Source organism: Lutra lutra, chromosome 6 (genome assembly GCF_902655055.1).
Source record: "Lutra lutra chromosome 6, mLutLut1.2, whole genome shotgun sequence".
NCBI lineage: Eukaryota > Metazoa > Chordata > Mammalia > Carnivora > Mustelidae > Lutra > Lutra lutra.
In genome coordinates this window covers 34,562,603-34,583,065 of record NC_062283.1, presented here as the reverse complement: position 1 = coordinate 34,583,065, position 20,463 = coordinate 34,562,603, and the positions used below count along the sequence as shown (strand labels likewise).

General features: G+C 42.0%; 1 protein-coding gene across 1 annotated transcript in view; it reads left to right on the top strand.

Annotated features, from left to right (window-relative positions):
- Window positions 1–9,917, top strand: part of FKBP5 (FKBP prolyl isomerase 5) — a 53,443-nt gene extending 43,526 nt beyond the window's left edge. Inside the window, exons 8-10 of the mRNA XM_047734082.1 lie at window positions 4,878–5,063; window positions 6,917–7,156; window positions 7,848–9,917. Of these exons, the coding sequence (XP_047590038.1) occupies window positions 4,878–5,063; window positions 6,917–7,156; window positions 7,848–7,952 (531 nt within the window). The 3' untranslated portion in view covers window positions 7,953–9,917. The remainder of the gene's footprint in view (window positions 1–4,877; window positions 5,064–6,916; window positions 7,157–7,847) is intronic.
- Window positions 9,918–20,463: the final 10,546 nt, after the last annotated feature.

The following is a 20,463-nucleotide window of genomic DNA, read 5'->3' as shown; positions in this document are numbered from 1 at the left end:
GAAGACTCTCTTCATTTAGCTCTGAAAATAATTAACAGAGAACAACATGCCATTCATTGTGCCAGGCATTGTGCAAGCCAATTAAACAGACCTGATTTTTGCCCTCAGAGCTGATAGTGTCCTGCAGGACAGGAGCATTAACTATCGGACTTGACTAGTGTTTCTCTTTTCTGACTTGGAGACAGAGTGGTAAGAAGGCTGAGGACACTGCAGTGATACGGGGCTCTCACGCCCCCTTGTGCTCCTTGGGAAAAAAGCATTTCTCGAGCAAGTTAAGGATCATCGTTCAACCGCCAAACCCTTTTCAGACAAACCAGGCTTTGCTGTGTTTTGACTTTGCTGAACCAAGAAACCAATGCTGTAATTTAGAAACAAGTCATCCATAACTCTAGAATTTCAGATTTTAAAAAAAACTCCCAAGGAAGTATCCGCCCTGCCTTCTTTCTCCTCCCTTTATTCATTTAGTACAGCATTTCTCAGCTGTGACACTACTGACATTTGGGGCTGTGTAGCTCTGTGATGTGAGAGGCTGTCCTGTGCTTTACAGGATGTGTAGCAGCAGCCCTGGCTTCTGCCTGCTAGATGCCAGTAGCACGCACACTCCTTACACACACTCCTTGCAGTTGTGACAAAATATTGCCAGATGCCCCCCAGGGAACAGAATCACCCCCACGCTGAAAACTCTTGTTTTAGTACATTAGAAGCAGAAATACCACAAAACAAGATTCTTGTTCGTTGGAAGTTGAGCTCTAAGTACAGTTAGGAGACAGATGAAAGAGCTTTCAAGAAATTAAAATGCTGTATAAATGTAAAGGAACTATACAAAGTCTGTTAGGTTTTTTGGGTTTTGGTTTTTTGGTTTGTTTGCTTGTTTTTTGAAACCATAGCCCTCTACTATTCTGATTATTTAGAACCTACCATTATTATTATTATTTTTTAATTTATCTGAGAGAGAGAACAGGAAAGTGCTCAAGCGAGGGGATGGGCAAAAGGAGAAGCAGGCTCCTGGCTGAGCAAGGAGCCCAATGTGGAGCTCGTTCCCAGGACCCTGGGGTCACAATCTGAGCCAAAGGCAGGTGCTTAACCGACTGAGCCACCCACGTACCCCAGAACCTACCATTATTATAAGATCTGGATCACTGTCCTCCCTGGCTTTTTTCTTTCCCTATGATAATACATTAGGAGATACAAAGAAAAGGTAACAGGTACATTTGAGGAGGACAAGAAAGAAGCAACTGTCAGAACAGAGAAAATACCTGTCCTCCTTACCTAATCTGAATAAACTGATACCTTTCATTTCTATGCATTTCTCCATTTTTGCTCCCCATGATAGAGAAAGTTTTGATTGCATAGTTATATCTTTGACCTTAATATTTCTTCAGACCTTTACTAGGGCTTCTTTGTGCTAAGTATCTTTGGATATTCCAAAGGGATAAGACATGATTCCTATCCTCAGTTGCTCCCCATCCAGCACGAGAAAAGACAGGGAAAGAAAGAAATGACAAACCCTGAAACTCGGGAGGACTTTCTTCTCTGTAGTGCCTCGAAAAGTAGTGGGCCTCAGGCTCTGATAAAATATGTGTTGTCTTCATTACCTTGGGCTGCCATAATAACATTTCATAGACTGGGTGATATAAAGAACAGGAGTTTACTCACATTTCTGGAGACTAGAAGTCTAAGATCAAGGTGCCAGCAGGGTTGGTGTCTTGTGAGAATGCTCTCTTTGGGTTCCAGATGGCTGCCTGATTGCTCAAGCGTCCTGAATGAACTATCCTAGGTGCTAGCGGCAAGGGAGAAAGCGAGGAAGGAAGTTCTGTAGTGTCTCTTGCAAGGGGATTAAGTACATCATGAGGGCCCCACCCTCGACCCCATTGAAACCTGATTACTTGCCAAAGGCCCCATCTCCAGATACCATCATATTAGAGATAGGCCTTCACCCTGTGAATCGGGGGCACAGAAGACACACAATTCAGTCCATAGCATGCATAATATAATTTCCTCAAAAATTTCAGCATTTGTTATAAAAGGGCCTGGATTTCATTTTCTTTTTTTTTTTTTTTTTTAAGATTTTATTTATTTATTTGACAGAGAGAGATCACAAGTAGACAGGCAGGCAGAGAGAGAGAGAGAGGGAAGAGGCTCCCTGCTGAGCAGAGAGCCCGATGCGGGGCTCGATCCCAGGACCCTGAGATCATGACCTGAGCCGAAGGCAGCGGCTTAACCCACTGAGCCACCCAGGCGCCCCTGGATTTCATTTTCTTATAAATAACCGTATCACAAATGTCTGAGGCCGAGAGGATAATAGACTTTGATTTTAGTACGCTTTCCTTCAAAACTCTTCAGAATTTTTTTCACTCTGTCCTTCTATCGCAGAACCCGTGGGTGCTGTAAGTCTTCTGTTCCCTAAACAAGTCACCTGTGAAGTGGGATGTTCAGTGGGAGATGTAGCTTCCTTTAATTCGGACTTAGACCTTCCACTTGGAACTGGTCTGCTCCATCCTCATCACCAAAAATCAGCATCAGGGCTTCTTTCTACAAGTGGAGCTCCTTTCTTGCACCAGCCACTTGAAGTCTTTTGTAACTGGAACATTCTCGTAGATTTGCTCTGGGTTTCTCTCTTCTTAGTCTTTGGGTGACCTTTGGAGTATGGGGAGAAACCTCTACATTGAGGGATATACACTGCTTTGACTGTGCTAAGTCCTAGCAACATGTTCTTAACACTGTTCATGGGTCACGCACTGGATCTAGTATCTTTAGGGATCTGGCGACAATTCTGCCACCTGGTAGGATGTGTCATCTGCTTTCAGGCTTATAGTCAAATCCTGCAGAGGAGATTGCTCACCTGTACTCCCCTTTTATTTGTGTATTTACCAGCTGTCACTTCTTTCATCTTAAAATGGCAATAAACACATTGTCCTGGCCCCATAATTTCTTGCATGGAGCATATATATAATTAATTCACATGAATTAACTACACAGTTGTTATTCAGAATTGTTAATTTTCTACCAATCAGGTAAGAGCAAAAATACGGTAGGAGAAAGATTTTTTCATGTAGTTCGCCGACTGACATCTGTGTGATTCGGGTCTTAGTTATTTATGTTGTATGCTGTTCAACTATGTGTATTTCCATTGTCTGTAGATCAGAGGTCAGCAAACTACACCCTGTTTTAGGAAGTAACATTCTACTAGGACACAGCCACATACACTGACAAGCAACCCTTGAGCAACATGGGTTTGAACTACACCAGTCCAATTATATATATGGACTTTTTTCAATAAATGCAGTACAGTATCATAAATGTATTTTCTTTTATGGTTTTCTAAATAACATTTTGTTTTAATCTTACTTTATTATAAGAATACCATATATAATACAAATAACAGGTAAAATGTGTTGCTCAGTTGTCTGTTATCAATAAGACTTCCAGTCAACAGTAGACTATGAGTAAAGTTTGGGGGAAGTCACAATTATATAAACACTCATCATCAGGGAAATGCAAATGAAAACCACAATCAGATATCACCTCACACCTGTTAGAATGGCTAAAGTCAACAACACAAGAAACAACAGCTATTGGCAAGGATGTGGAGAAAGGGGAACCTCCTTGTACTGTTGGTGGGAATGCAAACTGGTACAGCCACTGTTAAAAAACAGTTTGGAGGTTCCTCAAAAAGTTAAAAGTAGAAGTGCCCTGTGATCCAGTAATCACACTAGTAGGTGTTTACCCACACAAAAACAGCAATTCAAAGGGATACAGGCACCCCTATGTGTATTGCAGCATTATTTACAACAGCCAAGATATGGACCCAAGTGTCTATCAGTACATGATAAAGAAGATACAGCATAAATATATAGTAGAATATTATTCAGCCATAAAAAGAATGAAATCTTGCCATTTGCAATGACATGGATGCAGCTAGAGAGTATGATGCTAAGTGAAATAAGTCAGAGAAAGACAAACACCAGATGATTTCACTCATGTGGAATGTAAGAAACAAAACAAATGAGAAAAGGGCCGGGGTGTGAAGACAAACCAAGAAACAGACTTAACTATAGAGAACAAACGGACAGTTACTAGAAGGGAGCTAGGTGAGGGGATGGGTGAAACAGGTGAGGGGAATGAAAGAGTACCCTTGTCATGATAAAAAAAATTAATGATAATTAAATCATTTAAAATAAGTTATACACAGATTTTCAACTACACGGGGAGTCACAGCCCGAATCCCTGTGTTCAGGGATCAAACATATTTACATATTGTCTGTGGCTGCTTTTGTACTACCGTTGACCGAGTTGCAACAGAGACTGGCCTGCAAAGCCTAAAATATTTATTATCTGCCCCTTTACAGAAAAAGTTTGGCAACTCCTGGTTTAGATAACTAAGGTTTTCTGTATTTGTGACTGGCACTTACTAGCACGTAGTCTCTACTGTGGAGTGCTGATCATCAGGAGAAAAGGGAAAAGTAACTTCCCTTTCAAGTAAACTAGTGATAGAGTCTAAAACTACTCACCAGCCTTATGAAAGTGTGATAAACAACTAGCACCAAAGAATGTCACCCAAAGCCTTGACGCCCTCCTGCTGGAAGAACTCTCCCCTTGGAAAAGGATGAGATGGTACTTGCTGGAGAACAAACAGCATTATAGAGTGCACTGTCCTCAACCAGCTCAGAGGCCACTGGCACTGCAGAGAGAATGGGAAAGGGGGCCTGCATGGCCATCTCCTAAGAGCAAAAAGAAAGGATCAAATATCATGGTTAGTATGAGGGGATTGTTTCATTTGGAGGATTTGGTTGTCTCGGGGAGGCCTGAGCTTACAGTTCTTGGGTACCCCCTCCAGAGCCTGTACAAGAAATAATCCCTAGCTTTTTTTCTCCCAGGGAGGCAAGTACATGCAGGCAGTGATTCAATATGGGAAGATCGTGTCCTGGCTAGAGATGGAATATGGCTTATCAGAAAAGGAGTCTAAAGCTTCTGAGTCGTTTCTGCTTGCTGCCTTCCTGAACCTGGCCATGTGCTACCTGAAGCTTCGAGAATACACCAAAGCTGTGGAATGCTGTGATAAGGTAATGAGTGACGTGCATGTAGATATTCCAGATCTTTTTCTCCATCTTCATACTTGGTTGTCTTTTACTTTTTCTTAGTCAAGGGGTGGAGGGCTTTTCATTTTGCTTTCTTATATTCACGTGTTTACTTGGGATTATTTGTTTCTCATTATGAATTGGGAAACTCAGAAAGATTGCGATTGCATTCAGATTTTTAAGATTTACGTCTTTTAGAGGGAAAGAGTGTGCACACGCACGCAAGAGAGTGGGGGAGGGGAGAGGCAGAGAGAGAATCTCCAGCGGACTCCCCACTGAGCAAGGAGCCTGACACGGGGCTCCATCCCACAACCCTGAGATCATGACCTGAGCCAAAATCAACAATCAGATGCGTAACTGACTGAGCCACCCAGTGAGGCTTTTCTGATGCATAGACTAGAATATGTTATGAGTAGTTTTGTTAAAATTGGGGTGCCTGGGTGGTTCAGGGAGTTAAGCATCCAACTCTTGCTCTCAGCTCTGGTCATGATTTCAAGCCCCACATTGGGCTCCACACTGGGCATGAAGCCTACTTTAGGGGAAAAAAAAAAAAGTTAAAATTCTTACAATCCATGACTTTCCTTCAATCTATGGTATTTGATATTGGATATAAGAACTCCTCAGGTTCAGTGTAATAAGAACAGACTTAAGCATTTCAAAGACTTAAGTATGATAAGACTTGGAGCTGCTTCCATAGAGGATGTACACAGGCCACTTCCATATACTTCTGGGATTGTTTCTACAGGCTCAGTTTCCAGGTATGGAAATACAGAGTCAAAACTTAGGATTATTGAATATTATCCATGTATTTTTTTCTCATTATTATTGGCAACAAAAAAATTCTTGTTTTCGTTTTTATTTTTGGTTACTAATGAAATCATACATCTTTTCATTATTAGTCATTTGCATTTCTTCTGTGAATTGCCTGTTCATATCCTTCAACTAGATTATTTGTCTGATTTATATTGATTGAGGCAGTCTGTACATTATTACTGTTAATGCTTTGTCTGCCAGTAGGAACCTTGTTCTCACTTGTAAGAAAAATGTTAATATTTTAATATCTGTCACATCTTTTACTTTCTAACTAGATAGTTCTCCCCCACCCTAAGATGATGAAAATAATTCTGTTGAGTACTTGCAAAACCTACTCTAACTCAGTGTGCTTTTTAAAAAACTGATTAAAAATAACTCTATTATATTTTGCTGGGGGAGATTGCATGTAAGTGTATTTGGCCTAGAATCTTCCGTGTTTTGCTATGAGGTAAAAATTTAATTCTTATTTTCCATGTTTATAGCCAGTCTTGGCCCCATTTATTGCAAAGTTAATCCTTTCCCTACTGATTTACATTCCCACCTTTGTCCCTGTTAAATCTTTTAATATACATACACATGAATCTGTTTCTGAATGCTTTGTTCTGTTCCATGGAACTGTTTGCCCATAGACTAGCAATCAAACTTTTAATTTCAGTGGTTTCATAATGGTTTTTTTCCCCTTGTGGTAGGTCAGTCCCCTCCTATTTTTTTTCCCCCCAAAATTTCTCTGCCATTTTGGGCATTTACTTCTTCCATTGAATTTTAAAATGAACTTCTGCAGAGGCCCCTCCCAAATCCCCTTGGGATCATTATAGAAATTGCATTAAATACAAAAGTTCATTTGGGTATAGTTAGTTGTATTTTGATCAATAGTATTTAATTACCTTGAGTTTTATCTCTTCAATACACTTTTTCGAGTCAACCCTTGGCCAGAAAGCTTTGGTAAGTCATTTAAATACTGAACTTCTTTGAAATGTCCACAAATTATATTCATGCTTTCTAAAATGTAGACCATCTGTCCCTAGGCCCTTGGACTAGACAGTGCCAATGAAAAGGGCTTGTACAGGAGGGGGGAAGCCCAGCTGCTCATGAACGAGTTCGAGTCAGCCAAGGGTGACTTTGAGAAAGTGCTGGAAGTTAATCCCCAGAATAAGGCCGCACGACTGCAGATCTCCATGTGCCAGAAAAAGGCTAAGGAGCACAATGAGCGGGACCGCAGGATATATGCCAACATGTTCAAGAAGTTTGCAGAGCAGGATGCGAAGGTATGTATAGACAGAACCACCTTGCCTTCAGGTATGTCAAAAACTGACCTTGCCCCTTTGATTTTTGTGTCAAGAAGGTTAAGCATAGGCACACGGGCAGGTAGACAACCCAAGAGGCACAAGAATGGACAGAATGATTTCTGACCCGATCTGAGGCTGGTTTGGATCCAGAAGTAGAACAGGCTGTTCTGCTTATCAGACATACACAGTTGTGAGGCACTGACATGTCCATGGAAGAGAGGAGAAAAGGAAGTTCCTTGGAGATGTACTAAAGTTTGCTAGTTTTTAAAAAACAAACACATCAAGTATTTTTTCAGATAATGCTTCTTTGTCGAGACTTCCCATGTTCCCAGGAAACGGGCCACTATGGGGAAGCCCCACCATCATGCCCTTTACATCGTCAGCTTCCCCTCCAGCAAAGTTGTATTCTGGTCCTGAACTCCTCCTCCACTCCCCAGCCCTCGTGTCGCGGCACTCCCTCCTCCCTCCACCAAGCTAGTCACGTTCACCAAAGAAAAGTGAAAGCTACCCCCTCTTAACTGTTGGCAGCACTGCCCTGACTTAGCCACCCAGGCAGGCCTGGCGCAGTATGCGCCGTGCTCTCTTGCTGTCTGAGGCCAGACCAGCAGTCAGCAGGAGCCAGGAATTATTTGAATGTTTCAGTTCTTTTGATTTCTTATTTCTTCCTCAGGAAGAGGCCAGTAAAGCCATGGGCAAGAAGACCTTAGAAGGGGTCACCAATGAAAAGGAAACAGAAAGTCAAGCGATGGAAGAAAAAGCTGGAGGCCACGTATGACCCCACGCAAAGGAGGGAAGAGCCCTAATGAACTCGGCCCCCTCCTCCATGGGCTTTCACCCAACTCAGGACTAAGCAGTGTTTAATATAAAGTTTGTTAGAGTCTGTGTGAGTCTGGAAGCAAATGGCAAAACCAGTAGCTTCCCAAAAAACAGCCACCCTGCTGCTGCCCAGTGCTCTCCTTGAGGGAGTGGCATGGGACCACTCCAGGTGGAACAAAACAGAAATGACTGTTGGTGTGGCGAGATTGAGCCAACAGCGAAGTCCAGCTCATTTCAGTTTCTGTCAACTTTCAATATCTAATTCAGGGTCCCTTGAGATAATCCTAACAATCTGAGGCTGTTAGGTTTTACATCTGATTAACTTTAATAGCACTGCAGAAACCTAAAAATAAATGCTTCATGACTTTCTCCTTTCCTACCGTTGGGTGGGGGAGAGGAAGAGGAGGTTTTGTTTTTTAATTGACTGAAGTGCTAGCATTTTTACCCAATAGAACCCATGGGGAGAGGGGTCTGGAATCCCCTCAGGTCCTCAGTAGCACCAGACTCGAAAGCCAGAATCTCAGCGGTCACTTGCTTGCTGACTTAGCCGAACTCCCCCCTCACTAAGCCAGCCTGCTTGGGAGAGTGGGACTCTCTGCACCCAGCCTGGCCCTGGAGGAGGGAGTCTGTCCTTCCCAAAACATTCTTCAGCAGTGATAATGAGCAGAGGGAGTTTCTAGATTAGCTTCCCCTGCAGTCGATGAAGTTCTGAGATGCTGAAATGTGAAAAGAGTAATCAGAATTGTGCTTTTTCCCCTCCTCTGTCCCTTGTAGGATGTAATGTTGAGTACAGTACTGCCAGCTAGCATTGCTGCTGCTCCGTTTTTTATTACCATTCTAACCCTTGCTATTAAGATTTGAAGACCTGTTCTTACAATATCTCTGACCTGGGGTGGATTCATTTACATATCCATTTAGGATCCACGCAGCTTTTTTTTTTTTGTCTTTAAAAAATTACCGGCTCATAAACATGTATACTGGTTTATGAAACTTTACTTACACTCCTCTATCATGCAAAAAAATTTTTTTTGACTTTTTACTACTAAGTAGCTTGATTTTTTAAAAACAGTATCTGTGGAGTTGAAAAAGAAGGTGGTGTTCTTGTACATTAAGGGTTTTCCTCACAGGTTTGGCACGCAGTAGCTGTCTTTTCCTGCCGATGGCTTCTTCGTTCTGGTGTGAGTTGTGAAAAAGAATATTGAAAACCGCTTCCCATGCAGACACATCTCACCTAAAAGCTCTAGTCCCACGGCAAGTCTTAAAATATGTACACATAGTGGAATCTTGGTCCTCACGGATAAGCGAGACTGAGCGTGGCTTTCTCTCCCTGTGGCCTGAGAAGCACTTGCAGGCCCACGTTTGCAACCGAAGGAAACAGTAGCTCCAACCTGGAATATCTCACTTGGTAAAATCCTAAAGAACACTGGCAATTATTAGTTTTTACCTTAATGGTGGTTTTAGCAAAACACTTCAACTGTTAGGACCCACATCGAAACCTAAAAATAAAATCCTTTCCATTTATACCAGTTTTCTTTTCCATAGAACAAATGAAAATTGTTTCTCCTTTGACAACTAGAATCCTTTTAATTTCCCATTCTTGTCTTTTTTCATAAGATTTCTTTAAAAAGCCCCAGTCTCGCCGAGGAAACATGAAAACCAGAAGTCAATTTTGCTTTGTTTGCTTGACTCCTTAGTATTTGTAGCTCTGTTGACTAGAGCAGGACTCCAGTGAGGCCAATACTGAGATCTGATCCTAAAAAGGCCAGTTAGCTTTTTGCAGGTAACAACCCAAAAGCGATTCCAAAACTTAGATTATCCCAGCCAGTTGACTCCTGGGTGTGTATTACGGGTCACCTCGTGGCAGGGGAGAGCTGGGGTGTGCGGGTGGTTCTGAGCAAAGGATGGTGAGGTGCCCATCACCACTCGAGAAAAAGAAACTTCGTATATTCTTGTATCAAATTCAGTAATCTCAATTTGTCTGGAAACCAGCAGATGTCTTTGAACCATCTTTCAGACTGCATTTGGAGGGCTGAGGCAGCATATGATGAATTAAAAATTTGTTTAAAAAAAAAAATCATTCAGATGCACTTTTTTGTGTTCCTTAATCAAATGTGATTTCCCATTATTCTTGGGTTTTGTTTAAATAGTCCTCAGGCAAAGTCGTTTTGGTTGGAAAACTAGTATGGGCCAAGCTGAAGAAATGCAACCTCAGAAAATTGGCTGGAGACCGTGCGGTCCTCCTCGAGCTGAGGCAGACCTGGAAATCAGCATCGGGCTAAAGGAGTGATGCATCTTTGTTCAAATGAACCCAACCACCAGAAAAACAAGAGGAATTTGTTTTTTTTTTTTTTAAGATTTTATTTATTTGACAGACAGAGATCACAAGTAGGCAGAGAGACAGGCAGAGAGAGAGAGGAGGAAGCAGGCTCCCCGCTGAGCAGAGGGGCCGATGCGGGGCTCCACCCCAGGACCCTGGGATCATGTCCTGAGCCGAAGACAGAGGCTTTAACCCACTGAGCCACCCAGGCGCCCCAGGAATTTGTTTTCTTGTCCCCTGGTAGGTTATTCCACCACGTTAACTGATTGTGTAAGGCAGGTTCAGTTTGGGAAACGAAGAGGTTTCATTGTGCCCTCTCTATGTAAAACGTGAACACGTGGCAGGGATATTCTGGGTTTAGCATGTGTTTCCTCTTCCTTAAGTAGCATCAGATACTCATGGTTACATACCCTGAAGTCCTAAGGAGAGGCCACCTAGACTGCAAAAGAAAGGCGACACAGCTGTGGGCTGGTAGCGAGCCTGCCTCTAGTCATTCTTACCACTGGCACCTGTGCACGGCCCTGGTGGGCTCCTGCCGCTGCCTTTGAGTCCCTCAGAATTCCTTGCTTCATCTCCAGGTTGAATTCGACTCCTACTGCTCTGCTGCTAAGTTACCTGGGAATGAAATAATTCCCTTTATTTGCATGTGTTTGCTAAGCAAATATCGATCATACTAGGGCTATTAAGGGTAGCCAGAGAAAGTTTCCCAGCTGTAAGTTTGTGACCTGGGTGATTCAAGGCAGCCTGTGTCCATTCCAGACCACAAGGAATATCAGTGAAGACCTTTGTCCACACTTGTTCAGCCTTCTTAAGCACAGTGCACTGGGATGTATTCTCTCAAGACTGCAATGCTGGGGGACCCACCAACATTTGTGACAAAATACATTGAATTTGAGCTGTTTAATCAAAATCCCAAAGTTCCAAATTCCCTGACCTAGCTGTATATTATTTCCATCAACCGGCTGCTTATGTGTTTGAATAGCAATGACTGGCAAAATTGTACATAAAGGGACATTCTTTCATGGCTTGAGAAAGTTTTCAGGAACCGTCATTCAGCACTTCCTTTCATATTTTTCTCCTACTTGGCTGACATTCGGAGTGGGGGGTAGGGACAGAATACCAAGAAAGTAATTTCCAATAATTTAAATTCAATAATTCAGTAATTTCATCACTGCTGTTTGTATAATTTATCTCGATCGATAATTGCACATCAGGTACACATGTGACCTTAGCAATACAATGCAGAAAAGGGACACTGCAGAGGGTAACTCCCAGGAGGACCTTTGTCAGCATCCCTTTGGGGCTAACCACTACTTACAGATGGGACAACTGGAGCATAGTACCCAATACAGGAATTCCTGGAGGCTCTTGGAAAACCAAGTGGGGGAAGACCCAGAATGGTGAAGTGGTCACCCACAGTCATCCGGGTCAACTGATGGTCTCTCACGATTCCAAAGTAAATCTTTTTCTAGTCTGCAGAAGATGTCCTGACCACTGGAATGAGCTGTTGGTAGTTCTTTAAAATCCTCAAGCATTTGGTAAACCTGAAATGGCAGCAGAGCCATAGGCCTCATAATTCTACTTTGGAGTAAAAAGAGGGGAAATGCACTAGTATGTAAAGGATAGGCATGTTTTGCTTTTTAAAGAATGCTCTGGCAAAGCTGGTCGAAGGGCATTCAAGAACTTTCCGTGCCATCTTTGCAGCTCTTTTATAAATCTAAGTGTATGGGTAAAACACTCTACCCAGCTCCAGAAATTCTGCAGTAATTTAAGGAAATAACTTAAGATGTATGCAAAGAATTAGTCCTAAGATAGTAATAAGAAGTAAACATACATAAAAGGGGATTAGTTAAGTATAATGAAGCATTACATCAGTGGTGTATTCTACAGTTAGTAAAATGATACTTTACAAATATTTTCAATGATACAGTATAGGAGTGCTGACAATACTGACTTCATCTTTGGCCCTCCCTCTTGTTCATCTTTGCTTAGAAACCTCTCTTGGGGGGCGCCTGGGTGGCTCAGTGGGTTAAGCCTCTGCCTTCGGCTCCAGTCATTATCTCAGGGTCCTGGGATCGAGCCCCACATCGGGCTCTCTGCTCAGCGGGGAGCCTGCTTCCTCCTCTCTCTCTGCCTGTCTCTCTGCCTACTTGTGATCTGTCAAATAAATAAAAATTAAAAAAAAAAACAAAAAAAAGAAACCTCTCTTGGGACTGTGTGTTCTGGGTCTCGGAGGTTAATACATCCGTTAGAAATGCCCACCAAAGGCGTTTTTTTTTTTGGGGGGGGGCTTCTTTTGCCTCCCGTGAATCTGTTCAAGATCATCATCTGTTCCTTTCTGATGCACAGGTGGTGCCACAAGATCTGATCAAAAGTTAGCTGTAGTTAGGTCCTTGTACACCCTTTGAGGTGCATGTGAACCCCCTGGTCTCGCTACAGTGCCCTTCAGCGTGTCCCCCTACCCTAAAATCTGTGGGGGAAGGTCTGGATCTTGCAGAGAACAACTATACAGCCACCATGGACCATCCTCCCTCCAATCCCCCACTGTAGTAAGTTACCCTGAATAAAACTCTGTGTAAACCATTAAAAAAAGAAAAATGCTCTGGGTTGAGAGAAGGAATTTTGGTGTTTAGGTTCTTTTTCAGATCTTCTTCTCTGGGTATTAGAACACAACCTTGGAGTCTGATTGAAGCAAGAAAATGCAAAGGTTTTCCTTTCGACTCTGCTCATTATGAGCAGACACTTAAATATTCCTACTTGGAGGACCTGCACCTTTATCTCCTTAAAAATTTTGACCAAAGAGATAAGGTGGGAAGAACAAGGAGCCAATGATTGGTATTTGGGGATGTCATGTCCAATCCTAGGTGCTCTGCTAACTTGATGTCTGCTCACAGCCATCTTTTCCCACTGAGAATTCCTGATCTCATCAGTCTAAAAATTTAAGCCTACATGTATACTCTCACCCTGTACAGACACCAAAGTCTTCCTAAAAATGACATAGCCTGGACATACAGTTAATACTCATGTGACACCACTGAGGGATCCAGGAACTCACTTATTCTTTGACTCCTCACTGTCTCAGTACCTAGTACACCATCACGAATCTAGTACACAGTAGATGCTCAATAAATTGGTTTCTTGTCTTTCTCATACAGCAGCCCTACACCTTGATCTCAGTGGCCCTTTATTCCTTTACTTGTCTGATAATGTGGAAGCCAGAACCATGTGGTTTCCTAGCAATTCCTACAACCTGATTTTGGTGTTAAAGTCCTTGAGATGGTGAACCAGCAGCAACTTGAGTAGAGGGGGTGGGACATAACTGCAAAATGGATCTGTATATTCAGGCTATGCTCATTTTAAATCTGCCTCCAGTCACACTGATAACTCAAGAGTACATCCTGAACAGATCAGGGAGGAAGATTCTGGGAAGACCGCAGAGGAGGCAGCACCAGAAATCTCTCCGTACCTCCACAACAGTTGCACTGGCAGAATCTGTCTACTATAACTATTTTGCAACTCTGGGGTCTGTTGAAGACCAAAGGCAACTTCCCAAGGAAGGCATGGATGGTAAGTTGCAGTCAGTTTCACTCAATTTCAAGTCTTAGCACCATAGCGGTTTACCCATCTGCCACCCCAGCCAGGCAGGAAGCTCTGCAGGTTTTTCTGGAGCAGCTTCCACAGCAAAAAGCACTCTGCCCCTGAATATTGGGGATCACATTCTGCTGATGGCTGCTTCTGTTCACTGAGGTGCAAAGAGGTGGGTAGCATCATTTCACCTACCCCTGTTGTTGCAAACTCTTCCCACTCTAGTGAAAGTGACTTCCAGGGAGATTTAAAGGGTCAGCAACCTTTTTGCCCACCCCTTTTCATTTTTCACATTTTCCCCTTTTGAGAGGCAGCCATTAAAGACTAGAACATTCAGAAACAAGTGTGCATATTGGGGGCAATTAGCAAGTGACAGTACATGTCTAGGAAAGAGCTCAGGAAAGACCTTAAGAAAGACATTACAGGAGAGGAGTCAAGATGGCTGAGAAGTAGCAGGCTGCGGCTACATCAGGTAGCAGGAGATCAGCTAGATAGCTTATCTAAACATTACAAACACCTACAAATCCAACGGGAGATCGAAGAGAAGAACAGCAATTCTAGAAACAGAAAATCAACCACTTTCTGAAAGGTAGGACTGGCGGAGAAGTGAATCCAAAGCGATGGGAAGATAGACCGCAGGGGGAGGGGCCGGCTCCCAGCAAGCAGCGGAGCAACGGAGCACAAAATCGGGACTTTTAAAAGTCTGTTCCGGGGGCGCCTGGGTGGCTCAGTGGGTTAAAGCCTCTGCCTTCGCCTCAGGTCATGATCCCAGGGTACTGGGATCGAGCCCCACGTCGGGCTCTCTGCTCAGCAGGAAGCCTGCTTCTCCCTCTCTCTCTCTGCCTGTCTCTCTGCCTACTTGTGATTTCTGTCTGTCAAATAAATAAATAAAATCTTAAAAAAAAAAAAAAAAAGTCTGTTCCGCTGAGGGACATCGCTCCAGAGGCTAAGCTGGGGTGAAGCCCACGCAGGGTCAGCATGGCCCCAGGTCCCATAGGGTCACAGAAGGATCGGGGGTGTCTGAGTGTCGCAGAACTTGCAGGTATTAGAACGGGGAAGCCGGCTAAGAGACAGAGCTGAGGAGTGAGCTCTCAGCTCGGGGTTACCTTGAACCGGTCGCAGCCTGGATGAGCTTGGAGCGCGGCAGGAGGCCAGGGTGACGGGAATAATTGGGCGCTGTTCTCTGAGTGAACACTGAGGAGTGGGGCCCTGGGCTCTCGGCTCCTCTGGGCTGGAGACTGGGAGGCCTCCCTCTTCATTCCCATCCTCCGGAACTCTATGGAAAGCGCTCAGGGAACAAAAGCTCCCAAAAGCAAACCCGAGCGGATTACTCAGCCCGGCCCCTGGTAAGGCCAGTGCAATTCCACCAGGAGCAAAGACACTTGAGAATCACTGCAACAGGCCCCTCCCCCAGAAGATCAACAAGAAATCCAGATAGGACCAAATTCACCTACAAAGGAGTGCAGGTTCAATACCAAGGAGAGCAGTGGAATTCCAGAGGAGGAGTAAGCAAAGCACGGGAAATCATGGCTTTCTCCCCATGATTCATTAGTCTTGTAGTCTTGCAGTTAATTTAATTGGTTTTCTTTGTATTTTTTTTTCCATTTTTTTTTCTTCTGCTGCTAAATTTTTTTTAACTTTTACCCTTTTCTTTTTTGACATTTTTTAGCTAGTTTATCTAATATATATATATTTTTTTCCTTTTTTTATATTTTTTCTCTATTAGTTTTCTTTTTTTAATTTTCTTTTTTTTTTCTCTGAACCTCTTTTTATCCCCTTTCTCCCCCTCCCCACGATTTGGGGTCTCTTCTGATTTGGTTAAAGTGTATTTTCCTGGGGTCTTTGCCACCCTTTTAGTATTTTACTTGCTCCTTCATATACTCTTATCTGGACAAAATGACAAGGCGGAAAAATTCACCACAAAAAAAAAGAACAAGAGGCAGTACCGAAGGCTAGGGACCTAATCAATACAGACATTGGTAATATGTCAGATCTAGAGTTCAGAATAACGATTCTCAAGGTTCTAGCCGGGCTCGAAAAAGGCATGGAAGATATTAGAGAAACCCTCTTGGGAGATATAAAAGCCCTTTCTGGAGAAATAAAAGAACTAAAATATAACCTAATTGAAATCAAAAAAGCTATTAATGAGATGCAATCAAAAATGGAGGCTCTCACTGCTAGGATAAATGAGGCAGAAGAAAGAATTAGTGATATAGAAGACCAAATGACAGAGAATAAAGAAGCTGAACAAAAGAGAGACAAACAGCTACTGGACCACGAGGAGAGAATTCAAGAGATAAGTGACACCATAAGACGAAACAACATTAGGATAATTGGGATTCCAGAAGAAGAAAGAAAGAGGGGAGCAGAAGGTATATTGGAGAGAATTATTGGAGAGAATTTCCCTAATATGGCAAAGGGAACAAGCATCAAAATCCAGGAGATGCAAAGAACGCCCCTCAAAATCAATAAAAATAGGTCCACACCCCGTCACCTGATAGTAAAATTTACAAGTCTCAGCAACAAAGAGAAAATCCTGAAAGCAGCCCGGGAAAAGAAGTCTGTAACATACAAGGGCAAAAACAATAGATTGGCAGCAGACTTATCCACAGAGTCCTGGCAGGCCAGAAAGAACTGGCATGATATATTCAGAGCACTAAATGAGAAAAACATGCAGCCAAGAATACTATATCCAGCTAGGCTATCCTTGAAAATAGAAGGAGAGATCAAAAGCTTCCAGGACAAACAAAAACTGAAAGAATTTGCAAACACCAAACCAGCTCTACAGGAAATATTGAAAGGGGTCCTCTAAGCAAAGAGAGACCGTAAAAGTAGTAGATCAGAAAGGAACAGAGACAATATACAGTAACAGTCACCTTACAGGCAATACAATGGCACTAAATTCATATCTCTCAATAGTTACCCTGAATGTTAATGGGCTAAATGCCCCAATCAAAAGACACAGGGTATCAGAATGGATAAAAAGACAAAACCCATCTATATGTTGCCTATAAGAAACTCATTTTAGACCCGAAGACACCTCCAGATTTAAAGTGAGGGGGTGGAAAACAATGTACCATGCTAATGAACATCAGAAGAAAGCTGGGGGTGGCAATCCTTATATCAGATCAATTAGATTTTAAGCCAAAGACTATAATAAGAGATGAGGAAGGACACTATATCATACTCAAAGAGTCTGTCCAACAAGAAGATCTAACAGTTTTAAATATCTATGCCCCTAACGTGGGAGCAGCCAACTATATAAACCAATTAATAACAAAATCAAAGAAACACATCAGCAATAATACAATAATAGTAGGGGACTTTAACACTCCCCTCACTGAAATGGACAGATCATCCAAGCAAAAGATCAACAAGGAAATAAAGGCCTTAAATAACACACTGGACCACATGGACATCACAGATATATTCAGAACATTTCATCCCAAAGCAACAGAATACACATTCTTCTCTGGTTCACATGGAACATTCTCCAGAATAGACCACATCCTGGGTCACAAATCAGGTCTCAACTGGTATCAAAAGATTGGGATCATTCCCTGCATATTTTCAGACCACAATGCTCTGAAGCTAGAAATCAATCACAAGAGGAAATTTGGAAAGAACCCAAATACATGGAGACTAAACAGTATCCTTCTAAAAAATGAATGGGTCAACCAGGAAATTAAAGAAGAATTGAAAAAATTCATGGAAACAAATGATAATGAAAACACAATAGTTCAAAATCTGTGGGACACAACAAACGCAGTCCTGAGAGGAAAATATATAGCGGTACAAGCCTTTCTCAAGAAACAAAAAAGGTCTCAAATACACAACCTAACCCTACACCTAAAGGAGCTGCAGAAAGAACAACAAATAAAGCCTAAACCCAGCAGGAGAAGAGAAATCATAAAGATCAGAGCAGAAATCAATGAAATAAAGAAAAAAAAAACAATAGAACAAATCAATGAAACTAGGAGCTGGTTCTTTGAAAGAATTAATAATATTGACAAACCCCTGGCCAGACTTACCAAAAAGAAAGAGAAAGGACCCAAATAAATAAAATCATGAATGAAAGAGGAGAGATCACAACCAACACCAAAGAAATACAAACAATTATAAGAACATACTATGAGCAACTCTATGCAAACAAATTTGACAACTGGAAGAAATGGATGCATTTCTAGAGACATATAAACTACCACAACCGAACCAGGAAGAAATAGAAAACCTGAACAGACCCATAACCAGTAAGGAGATTGAAACAGTCACCAAGAATCTCCAAACAAAAGCCCAGGGCCAGACAGCTTCCCAGGGGAATTCTACCAAACGTTTAAAGAAGAACTAATTCTTATTCTCCTGAAACTGTTAAAAAAAATAGAAGTGGAAGGAAAACTTCCAAATTCATTTTATGAGGCCAGCATCACCTTGATCCCAAAACCAGACAAGGATCCCATCAAAAAAGAGAACTACAGACCAATATCCTTGATGAACACAGATGCGAAAATTCTCACCAAAATACTGGCCAATAGGATCCAACAGTACATTAAAAGGATTATTCACCACGACCAAGTGGGATTTATTCCAGGGCTGCAAGATTGGTTCAACATCCACAAATCAATCAATGTGATACAACATATTAATAAAAGAAAGAACAAGAACCATATGATACTCTCAATAGATGTTGAAAAAGCATTTGAAAAGTACAGCTTCCCTTCCTGATCAAAATTCTTCAAAGTGTAGGGATAGAGGGCACATACCTCAATATTATCAAAGCCATCTATGAAAAACCCACCGCAAATATCATTCTCAATGGAGAAAAACTGAAAGCTTTTCCGCTAAGGTCAGGAACATGGCAGGGATGTCCATTATCACCACTGCTATTCAACATAGTACTAGAAGTCCTAGCCTCAGCAATCAGACAACAAAAGGAAATTAAAGGCATCCAAATTGGCAAAGAAGAAGTCAAACTATCACTCTTTGCAGATGATATGATACTATATGTGGAAAACCCAAAAGACTCCACTCCAAAACTGCTAGAACTTGTACAGGAATTCAGTAAAGTGTCAGGATATAAAATCAATGCACAGAAATCAGTTGCATTTCTCTACACCAACAACAAGACAGAAGAGAGAGAAATTAAGGAGTCAATCCCATTTACAGTTGCACCCAAAACTTTAAGATACCTAGGAATAAACCTAACCAAAAAGGCTAAGAATCTATACTCAGAAAACTATAAAGTACTCATGAAAGAAATTGAGGAAGACACAAAGAAATGGAAAAATGTTCCATGCTACTGGATTGGAAGAACAAATATTGTGAAAATGTCTATGCTACCCAAAGCAATCTACATATTTAATGCAATTCCTATCAAAATACCATCCATTTTTTTCAAAGAAATGGAACAAATAACCCTAAAATTTATATGGAACCAGAAAAGACCTCGAATAGCCAAAGGAATATTGAAAAAGAAAGGCAAAGTTGGTGGCATCACAATTCTGGACTTCAAGCTCTATTACAAAGCTGTCATCACCAAGACAGCATGGTACTGGCACAAAAACAGACAAATAGATTAATGGGACAGAATAGAAAGCCCAGAAATAGACCCTCAACTCTATGGTCAACTAATCTTCAACAAAGCAGGAAAGAATGTCCAATGGAAAAAAGACAGCCTCTTTAATAAATGGTGTTGGGAAAATTGGACAGCCACATGCAGAAAAATGAAATTGGACCATTTCCTTACACCACACATGAAAATAGACTCAAATGGATAAAGGACCTCAATGTGAGAAAGGAATCCATCAAAATCCTTGATGAGAACACAGGCGCAACCTCTTCGACCTCAGCCGCAGCAACATCTTCTTAGGAACATCGCCGAAGGCAGGGGAAGCAAGGACAAAAATGAACTATTGAGATTTCATCAAGATCAAAAGCTTTTGCACAGCAAAGGAAACAGTTAACAAAACCAAAAGACAACTGACAGAATGGGAGAAGATATTTGCAAATGACATATCAGATAAAGGGCTAGTGTCCAAAATCTATAAAGAACTTAGCAAACTCAACACCCAAAGAACAAATAATCCAATCAAGAAATGGGCAGAAGACATGAACAGACATTTCTGCAAAGAAGACATCCAGATGGCCAACAGACACATGAAAAAGTGCTCCATATCACTCGGCATCAGGGAAATACAAATCAAAACCACAATGAGATACCACCTCATACCAGTCAGAATGGCTAAAATTAACAAGTCAGGAAATGACAGATGCTGGCGAGGATGTAGAGAAAGGGGAACCCTCCTGCACTGTTGGTGGGAATGCAAGCTGGTGCAACCACTCTGGAAAACAGCTTGGAGGTTCCTCAAAATGTTGAAAATAGAACTACCCTACGACCCAGCAATTGCGCTACTGGGTATACCCTAAAGATCTACATTACACTACAAACGTAGTGATCCGAAAGGGCACGTGCACCCGAATGTTTATAGCAGCAATGTCTACAATAGCCAAACTATGGAAAGAACCTAGATGTCCATCAACAGATGAATGGATAAAGAAGATGTGGCATATA